The 10823-nt window shown below is 41.2% G+C and overlaps 1 protein-coding gene across 1 annotated transcript; it reads left to right on the forward strand.

Moving 5' to 3' along the window:
* Positions 1-4108: 4108 nt before the first annotated feature.
* LOC311145115 (estradiol 17-beta-dehydrogenase 1-like) lies at positions 4109-6163 on the forward strand (the record flags this gene model as incomplete). Its single annotated transcript, XM_084181306.1, has 6 exons — positions 4109-4259; positions 4631-4792; positions 5030-5209; positions 5354-5447; positions 5567-5750; positions 5996-6163. Exons 1-6 carry the CDS (start codon positions 4163-4165, stop codon positions 6161-6163), a joined length of 885 nt encoding a protein of 294 aa, XP_084037432.1. The 5' UTR covers positions 4109-4162.
* Between the last annotated feature and the right edge of the window lie 4660 nt (positions 6164-10823).

Consider the following 10823-nt stretch of genomic DNA (forward strand, 5'->3'; position numbering starts at 1 on the left):
AGTCACTCTGGACACTGGGTATTATTATTGGCCTTGTTTCGGGGTCATGTCTAGATGGGATACAGTTTAACCTAATTCTCCTAACCTGCTACGTTAATTCTCCTAAACTGCTACGTTAATTCTTCTAACCTGCTTCGTTAATTCTCCTAACCTGCTTTTGACAAAAGCTGTATCCCTTCTAGACAAGATCTTGTTTCAGGGCAGAGCTTATTAGAATAATACTCAGCATGCTTTGCAATTGTCCATTTATACATTCACATTTATATTTAGTTTATTTAGCAGACACTCTTATCACACCATAGTGTCGTCAGATTTCTGATACCAATGCAGGGTGAAAGGGGGCCACAAAATGGTGTACCACTATAAAACAAAAGGTATGGAAAAGTATTTGGTATTTTGAAAATACATATTACAGCTCTCTCAAGTATCTTGTTACAAAATACATTGGAGTGTAGTTCAGCCCAGTGTAATACAAATGACAAAATACTCAGAAGTAATTGAAATACATATTTCAAATACATGTAACAGAAATACTGGCCATCTCTGGAGAAAGGCCTGTACTGTACACATTTCTGACAGGCGGAGATTAATGGTCTTGGCATGCAGATCTAATCAGCAAATATCCACACTGAAAATTAATGTGTTTTAATGGACAGCCACTTAATGGACAGGCTTGTGAGCGCCCTGGAATTTGCGATGGCCATGGGGGGAAGTGATCTATATCGGAGGAAATCGAGGACTGTCTGGACAGACGCCTTCTTGGCAGATGAACAAACCCCATTATCTTTTACCTGGAGGAGTTGACTGGAGACGGCCACTGTGGATGGGGTCACCGTCACCACCGAGCAAATATTTGCGTGATGGATTGAGCACCTGGTTTATTTGCATTGAATAATAATTTTACTGGGCTGGGTGCCCCTGATCTGAATACCATATTTAATACTAACCTATATCACGTTTTCCCATGCACTTCTGACTCCAATTGGAAATGTAGGGCAAACTCAAATGTCAGGTGACCTGGCGCAGGTGCAAAATAAATTAAAATAATAGGCCTACGATTATTGTGAATACTCAGAATGATTAAAGAACAACTGCCCTAAAAACCAACTTCTCACTTAGAAAACAGCCTATATGTGGCATCGATATGTGTCAGAAACATGTATTCTACTGTCAAAATTGACTACAATGTGTAAATAGGATCATAAATTCAGTGTAGGATTATTTTATGATAAATATTATTTTCTAAGCCACTGCTGTTAGGCCCCTACTTTGTTATATTCTGATTGGTCAGATTTGGGTTCATTGTTGTAAAGAGAACAGGACATAGGGCAGTTCAGGCTGTAAGCAAGGTGCTAGGGTTCTGGTCTAGAAGCACGGTTTCGACTGCTTCTTCAGTCTTTTATCGGTACTGCAGTTTAACTGACACCTGGCCCAGAAAGACAATTTCCATATACGACAAATAGAGAAGTCAGATAAAAAAAATCATAATAAGACACTTTAGTCATCACATTTGTGCACAAAACATCCATGAAATTATTTACATTTTCACTGAAGCTTATTTATTTTCATCACTCGCAGCCGAAGACATTAACATTTTATGTTCATCCAATGTTTTTGGATGACGTGATTACTTAAAAACCTCAAACCAACTTTAAATTGTAAAAATTCATATACAAATATTGAAAGCATTTAATGAAAAGACTAAAAGGTGTGCAACATGAAAACATTGTCTCATTTACATTGTGTAATTTGTTGAAGGTCTCTAACTAGCCCCGGAGATAGGCTATCGAAAGGGAAACCAACTTTGCCACGAGGTCGCACACCAGCCAGCTGAAGCTAATTGGTGAAATAATTTGGCTAACTCTTCCCACCTGCGAACACACACAAGCGACACCCACATCAAACCACACCCCGAAACCAAATCAAGTTTGAATTCAGTCATGGCCGCTAACATTTCTTAATTAACCAAGTCTAAAACAGGCCAAATCAGGAAGTGCATTCGCCCTTTAATATAATATTTTGATTTAAACGTTTACATGTTTTGCAAGAAGAACGATTTCCCTAATAATCCTGTTTACATGGACACATCTGAAATCAGTATACCTGATGGGACTTTATGCAGAAATTCTCCAATAAAAATAAACGTTCTACCACACCATGTTATTATTTGGAAGCCTATTTGATTCGGAGTTCGGACATATAATGTTTGTATGTGAAAACTATTTCTAAGATGCATACTTTCAGTTTTTCCGAACTCACTTCACTCACACAAAATAGTGAAAAAGTTGAAAATGTTTGCGTTTTAGCTAACCCTAATCCTTTTCCTTAACCTTATTCTCCTAACCTGCTGCATAAGTTCTCAGAAGTCAAATGTCAAGGTTTCAGCACTGGCCTATCCTATATATTCCAGCAAGAGAATGCATAGGCCTATGTATCAACATTTGTGCTATAACTTACTTCCTCTACCTAGAGGTCTGGACTTAAATGGCACAGTTCTTAGGATGGATTTGAAACAATGTTACAGCCTACCCTACCATAGCACTAGACTGCAGTTCTCCAAAACAAAGAGCATCTACATGACACTCGCTACGAGCCCTATAACTATCCTACCAGGGGTTTACAGGCTTTCAATTACTGGCTATGTAGTAATTTCAGCCAATGCATTTCTGGTAAGTGTGGGTGTCAGTTGGCAAGTATAGCCAACGAGAGACTAATTATACTCCAAATGTCTCTATTTTATCCAAGACCCTTTTGTGTTCTTCACTGGCTGTTCTCAACATAATTGTTTTAGGTGGAGTGTTAGTGGTCCACTGTGTGTTCTAGGAGAATGTGTGGTCAGTGTAGGTTTGAGTGTGACCAGAGATACTGACCAGAGGGCCCACTGGCTAGGGCTCCTGTGCTGCACACATTGATAATGACAGTGCTTCCATCTCCTGGTTAAAGTAACTAACTGCTGTAGGGATATTTATTGTTCCGGATAATTTTCCTCAGGTTTGGCAGTTTTTTTCAAATGATGTGATAGATTGACTGACACTGAGGACAAAATCAAAGCTCCAGTCTCTATCAGTGGGTCATATTTATTTTATTTGTTTATTTGGATCCTCATCAGCTTTTGCAGAAGCAGTGGCTACTCTTCCTAGGGTCCACAAAAAACACAAAACATGACAAGTAACAAAACACTGATAGACAAGGACAGTCACACACATTTTAAATACAACTATATACAAACCATACAACAACAAAAAGAATACAAACAATACAACAAAAAATAATGTGTGTGTTAGAGTGTCTGTGTGTTTGACTTGGGGAATGTGAAGAGACCCCTGGTGACATGTCTTATGGGGTATGTATGGGTGTCTGAGCTGAATGTTATTTGATTATGCAGACAATCAATAATTTTAATCACAGTAATATTTCTCATTAAAACTAGAAGAGAAGCAGTTAGTCCCTCAACCAGGAAAGACTGGCATGCATGTTGTTGATGTTAGTTCTGTATACACTATGTAGTTAAGGGAAAGGCGTGCTGCTCTATTTTGAGCCATCTTCAGCTTTGCCAAGTCTGTCTTTGCTGCACTGGACCATGTTACTGGACAGTAATCAAGATAAGACAAGACCAGAGACTGAACAACTAGTACAGTTGATTTATGTGTCAAAAACGCAGAACATCTGTTAATAACAGACATACCCCTCCCCATCTTCACAATAACTTTGTCAATATGACTTGCCCATGATAAGTGACCATCCAATGTTTTACCTGGGAGTTTAGCTTCCTCAACTTGCTCAATGCTCACACCCTTTATGCACAACTCCAGTTGAGGTTTAGGTCTTAGAGAATGTTTTGAACCAGTGAGTGAAAGGGCTCGGGTGATGGGTTGATGGCCACAGACAGACCTCGTGGGAACACCTGGCCTAGCAAAAATCCATCCTGGGCTGGGAAATGAGAGCATGTTTATATTCTAGGGACCTTGTGATAGGGAAGACAGTGAAAACATGACTTTGAGCATCAGCAAACAAAACAAACTGGATCTCTTCCCATACCATCTCATCTCACACCCCTCATCAAACCCTACTGAGCTGCCTCGTGTATCTCCTCGTCTCCTTCCCTCAGACCTCATCTCTCCGTTAGGTACCAGACCCAGAGGACGTGTAGACCAGCAGCCCAATGGAGCAGACAGTGGTGCTGATCACAGGATGCTCCTCGGGGATAGGCCTCAGTCTGGCCGTCCGGCTGGCCTCGGATCCAGCGAAAATGTACAAAGGTAAGCAGCGACTGACTTGCAAGGACCACCATACAGAAAGCGTTTATTTTATTCAGTGCTGTAAGATCATGTAATAAACAGCGTTGGTACAATACGTGACATGTTTGTTGCATAATGGCTTTGAAGCAGTAAGCTGTCTCTGAGTATTATGCCTGTTGACTACATGGCAGGCACATATTAGAAAACATGTTTTGGTTGGTTTATCTGCATCACAATGTAATTACAGAAAATTATAGTTTTGGAAACTATGATGACAATATAATGTTGTTGTAAAGCTCTGTTTCATACTTTTTGTTCCGTACATGTTTAATGGTAGATCTCTGATGGTGAAATCTCTGATGTCCTTGACCACTGATATCCCCTGTGTTTAGTCTATGCCACCATGAGGAATCTTGCCAAGAAGGAGCGTCTGCTGGACTGTGTGAAGGGCCTGCACAAGGACACCCTGGACATCCTCCAGATGGACATCACTGACCAGGGGTCCATTCTGGATGCCAGGGACAGGGTCAGGGAGAAGAGGGTGAACATTCTGGGTACGGCCAGAGTCATGACTTACAGTAATAGTGTAATATTGTGTGCGTGTGTGTGTGCGTGTGTGCGCGTGTGCATGCGTGTGTGTGTTTGTGGGGTTGTGTGTGGTTGTGTGCGCAAAACAGAAGAACAGATGTCCTTCATATTTTTACATCAAAGACTATTTCTTTACATGTGTACAGCATACATTATGTCATGTGCTCTGACTTTCTGTGTGTCTGTGGTCTTCTTGTTGGCAGTGTGTAATGCTGGGGTGGGGTTGATGGGGCCGTTGGAGGCCCAGTCCCTGGCCACCATGAGGCAGATCCTGGAAGTCAACCTCCTGGGCACCATCAGCACCATCCAGGCCTTCCTACCAGGGATGAAGGCCCAGGGCCACGGACGCATCCTGGTCACTGGCAGCATCGGTGGGCTACAGGGTGAGAGAGAGAGAGCAGGGCTGGGGTGACAGGAGAGGGAGTGGGATGAAATTGCCCTTAGACACTGATCTGAGGTCAGATTTTGAGCTTTGTTTAGTATTTATTGCCATGATAATCACAGATCTGTGTGTGATTGTATTGTAGGACTCCCCTTTAATGAGGTGTACTGTGCCAGTAAGTTTGCAGTAGAGGGCGCCTGTGAGAGTCTGGCCATTCTCCTGCAGCACTTCAACATCCAGTGAGTCCAGACAGTGGTCATCAGCTCATGTATCCCTTTGTCAGTGTTTCGTTTTGGATGTGCACTGTATGTGCAACACTCTGTGTTGGTATTGATTCTCTCCATCCACCATTATGCAGTGTGAGTCTTATTGAGTGCGGCCCTGTCAACACGGATTTCCTGGACAACCTGCAGAGGGCAGAGCCAGGGGACTCTTCGCTGCAGCAGGTCGACGCCCACACACGCAGCCTCTATGACACGTACCTGCAACACTGTGGGATGGTGTTCCAGAATGCAGCTCAGGACACAGAGGATATTGTGAAGGTACAGTAGGCTGTGGTGTGTCTGCAGTGAGCAAGAAGGACCACTAGAGGGGGTAATATTCCTAGTGCTTACTTGACATCAATTAGTTATTTAGGTGCTCCTCTCCCTCTTTCTCCTCCCTGTCTCCAGTGCATACTGCATGTACATACATATAATGTATATGATACTAGATATTTATAGATTTTCTATGGAAGTGTAAGTAGTACTTTTGAGTAGATTTGATAGCAGGACCCCTCTCACTATAGGTATTTCTGGATGCCATCCAGTCATCGAACCCTGCATTCAGATACTACACCAACAATGCCCTCCTTCCCCTCAGCAGCCCTAAGATCTCAGCACTGGACGGGTCCCAGTACATCAGAACTATGAGCAAGATCATCTTCTCAACCAACGGGAAAGAGGAACAAAAATAGCCATAAAACTATAGAATGTAATATAACCCTTTACTTTATACATACATAGGCTATATACATAAGTTATACATATGATTTGCATTGGAGCCACACACAAGCACATCATTTCAGCCAACAACATGGACATCCAAAATCGTCTTCTTTACACACAATGTTCAACCACCAACTTCAAGGTGGGGGCTTTGCTATGATGTCACAACGCTTTGCTTTGATGTCACAACCCTCTTATACATTTGAAGAGTTTATTTCCAAAACTCTATATCCACCAATGTTTTTCATCAGAAATGATTGCTTATGGGTACCTTCATGTGTGTGTAAGATATTACTGTTCTTAGATTTTAGTGTATGTGTATGAGAATTCGTTTTTTTTTTGTTGCTAAATGCTATATATCCATTGTTTAGCATGGAATGAAATGTTTGTATCCTGTATTTTTGACTGTGATGTGTGGTTGTCTCACCTAGCTATCTTAACATGAATGCACTTTTACTGTAAGTCGCTCTGGATAAGAGCATCTGCTAAATTATTAAAATGTCAAATATTACTGTATTGAATGCTTTTTTAAATATATTTTGTAAATATTGATGTCACAAATGTATCATTCATACAGTTCTTTATAAAGGATGTAGTTATTGTTACATTTGACTGTGTAAAACCTAGGAGTACTACTCATTTATCTGAGAGTGAGGCGGATTTGTCTCTCAGGGATTCTTGAAAGACGGGACAATCCCAACTTTTCTATTACATTACATTTGTCTTAATATTAACAAGATTTGAAATATACATTTTTATAGACAAAAGTACTACATCCAAACTACTTTGTGATAAATGATCATATCTAAATGTCATAGATGACAAATTGCAAGAGCAGATCACTCTGGAGTCACAACACAATGTCTAATTTCAAGTGAGAAATAGACAGGTCTGATGTCGAAAAACAAAGGAAATTCTTGCCTATTTCACCCATATTTTATGTGTAGTTACAGAAGTTCCAGTAGCTACACCACCACATGCTAAAGAACAGTAATTAACACACAATATTTGAATTAAGTTCAACTACCACCAAGCTATTGCAAAATGTAGTTACATTACTAGTTTAACTAAATGTAGTTCACTACTCCCCAACACAGTATGCAGCCCAGTATGTTTTCCCTGCCAGTTCACAATGTTCTGACATTGAACTATGTACAGACTTTCTCCCTCATGTTATTTTCTAGCTCTGTGACCTGTTTCATGGACATGTTTGAAATATCTCTAACCCAGAGGTTCTCTGTCCTTCCTCTCCAAACATTGCTACAAAGCAACAAAAAACTGAACACAAACAATGCATACGAACGTCTGCGCGCGCACACACACACACGCACACATATACACACAATGTTATGTTCCCAAGGAGATAATTACAGTCTCTATTGTTCTGGTTAAGGTCCATGATGTGACTCATGAAATCTGATGACAACTATTTCAGTTTGAAGGAGGAGATTTCAACCTCCAAGAGACCGCATACAAGCTCCTCATCAACATCCCTGTTTAACCTGTTTATGTGTTGTAATCTGTGTTATTCACTGATTTACTGTAAATATTAATGAAGTGTTTCTCACATGATCCAACATGAGTCAACAGATGTTCTTTATTTTGTCCACCAGGTGGTGTATAGAGTAATCCTATCCATCGGGTAGTTAAAGTTCCTGATTTGAAAGAGGGGTAAGCCTATAAAGTTAAATAATTGGCACATCTACGTAAAACATACAGCCAGGTGACTGATGATGACATCTCTAAAGCGTAAAGACGTCACTGTAAGTGATGGTTTGTTTTGTCTCCTTTGTCTCCTTTGTGAAGTTGCGGACACTGGTCAAATTGTTTTTAAAAAATGTTGAATTTGAGTCTAATGGAAACAATGAAGTACACTGTAATTCTAAAAGCCTAAGTTCAAGACAAATACATCTCTCACTTCAGGCTCCTGTTTCGTTCCATCCCCAAACTGGCACAAAAAGGTGACACAAAATGTCACCACTCTCAACAGAGCAAACTAGGTCTTATTTTACCCTCTGTGGGTTATGTAAAGTACAGTGTGATATTCCAACACTCAAGAGCCAAACGCTAGTCTAAGAACATACCATTACAGCACAGAGCGAGCTATGGCCTATGACCTAACCTACAATTTCAGCACAGACAGAGCCAGCCTCTGAGTTACAGTGGGGAAAAAAAGTATTTAGTCAGCCACCAATTGTGCAAGTTCTCCCACTTAAAAAGATGAGAGAGGCCTGTAATTTTCATCATATGTACACGTCAACTATGACAGACAAATTGAGAAAAGAAAATCCAGAAAATCACATTGTATGATTTTTAATGAATTTATTTGCAAATTATGGTGGAAAATAAGTATTTGGTCACCTACAAACAAGCAAGATTTCTGGCTCTCACAGACCTGTAACTTCTTCTTTAAGAGGCTCCTCTGTCCTCCACTCGTTACCTGTATTAATGGCACCTGTTTGAACTTGTTATCAGTATAAAAGACACCTGTCCACAACCTCAAACAGTCACACTCCAAACTCCACTATGGCCAAGACCAAAGAGCTGTCAAAGGACACCAGAAACAAAATTGTAGACCTGCACCAGGCTGGGAAGACTGAATCTGCAATAGGTAAGCAGCTTGGTTTGAAGAAATCAACTGTGGGAGCAATTATTAGGAAATGGAAGACATACAAGACCACTGATAATCTCCCTCAATCTGGGGTTCCACGCAAGATCTCACCCCGTGGGGTCAAAATGATCAAAAGAACGGTGAGCAAAAATCCCAGAACCACACGGGGGGACCTAGTGAATGACCTGCAGAGAGCTGGGACCAAAGTAACAAAGCCTACCATCCGTAACACACTACGCAGCCAGGGACTCAAATCCTGCAGTGCCAGACGTGTCCCCCTGCTTAAGCCAGTACATGTCCAGGCCCGTCTGAAGTTTGCTAGAGTGCATTTGGATGATCCAGAAGAGGATTGGGAGAATGTCATATGGTCAGATGAAACCAAAATATAACTTTTTGGTAAAAATTCAACTCGTCGTGTTTGGAGGACAAAGAATGCTGAGTTGCATCCAAAGAACACCATACCTACTGTGAAGCATGAGGGTGGAAACATCATGCTTTGGGGCTGTTTTTCTGCAAAGGGACCAGGACAACTGATCCGTGAAAAGGAAAGAATGAATGGGGCCATGTATTGTGAGATTTTGAGTGAAAACCTCCTTCCATCAGCAAGGGCATTGAAGATGAAACGTGGCTGGGTCTTTCAGCATGACAATGATCCCAAACACACCGCCCGGGCAACGAAGGAGTGGCTTTGTAAGAAGCATTACAAGGTCCTGGAGTGGCCTAGCCAGTCTCCAGATCTCAACCCCATAGAAAATCTTTGGAGGGAGTTGAAAGTCCGTGTTGCCCAGCGACAGCCCCAAAACATCACTGCTCTAGAGGAGATCTGCATGGAGGAATGGGCCAAAATACCAGCAACAGTGTGTGAAAACCTTGTGAAGACTTACAGAAAACGTTTGACCTGTGTCATTGCCAACAAAGGGTATATAACAAAGTATTGAGAAACTTTTGTTATTGACCAAATACTTATTTTCCACCATAATTTGCAAATAAATTCATTAAAAATCCTACAATGTGATTTTCTGGATTTTCTTTCCTCATTTTGTCTGTCATGGTTGACGTGTACCTATGATGAAAATTACAGGCCTCTCTCATCTTTTTAAGTGGGAGAACTTGCACAATTGGTGGCTGACTAAATACTTTTTTTCCCCACTGTACGTATATGTACAGTACCTACCATCTCTGATTGGATTGACTGTCCAATCGCTGTTTGGTAAGCTGGCCTAATAGAGGCCTGACGATCCTGAATGCGACCTAATTCCTCCACTTCTGGCTATGTTGCCACATAGGTCATTAATAATTAAGTGGTTAGTTAGACTAACAGTGTTATAGCTGCCCTTATAATAGCCTAAGCAATAGGACATTAATTAGTGCGGGAGGTCAACATACAGTATAGCCTCAATTATTTTAATCAAATAGTGGATTAAAGCAATGTTATTCTGAAATATTGGTAATACCAATATGGATGTTCTTTCTAGGCCTGCAGTACAGTAGGTCATGTCATGTGACCCATGTCAACCTGCTATAATTTGCAAGTTGCCCTGACTTTGTTTAAACCCACAGTTGGAGATAGTGTACCAGTCAGCGTACCAAGGTCCAGGTTTGCATCATAACCAGACAGGTCGTCTGTCTCAGTCATCCCCTCCGTCATGAAACACCCACCCACATCATGCATGGTGGGTTTGGACTTTGACTCTCCACAATAGCATCACTGTGACAGTGTTGAGAACACTGCATTGGAATTTGACCATTCAATTTGGGGGGTAGTTGGGCAGTGACCAGAGGTGAAGCCATGGCACGGCCAGTCTGGGCAGAGGCCCTGCCAGATTGAACACTGGCTTCAAATATATAAAAATTCAATGTTTGTATTGTCTCCTGACTAATCAGACATTTTGAAAAATGTAGTAGGAGGTTCCTGGGATCTAATGTAATATCACAATCATATGGTACCACATAAAATGTCCGTAGAGCTCTGAGACAGCATTGTGTCGAGGCACAGATCTGGGGAACGGTACCCAAAT

This window comes from Coregonus lavaretus (genome assembly GCF_964263955.1).
Source record: "Coregonus lavaretus genome assembly, chromosome: 2".
NCBI classification, from domain to species: Eukaryota; Metazoa; Chordata; class Actinopteri; order Salmoniformes; family Salmonidae; genus Coregonus; species Coregonus lavaretus.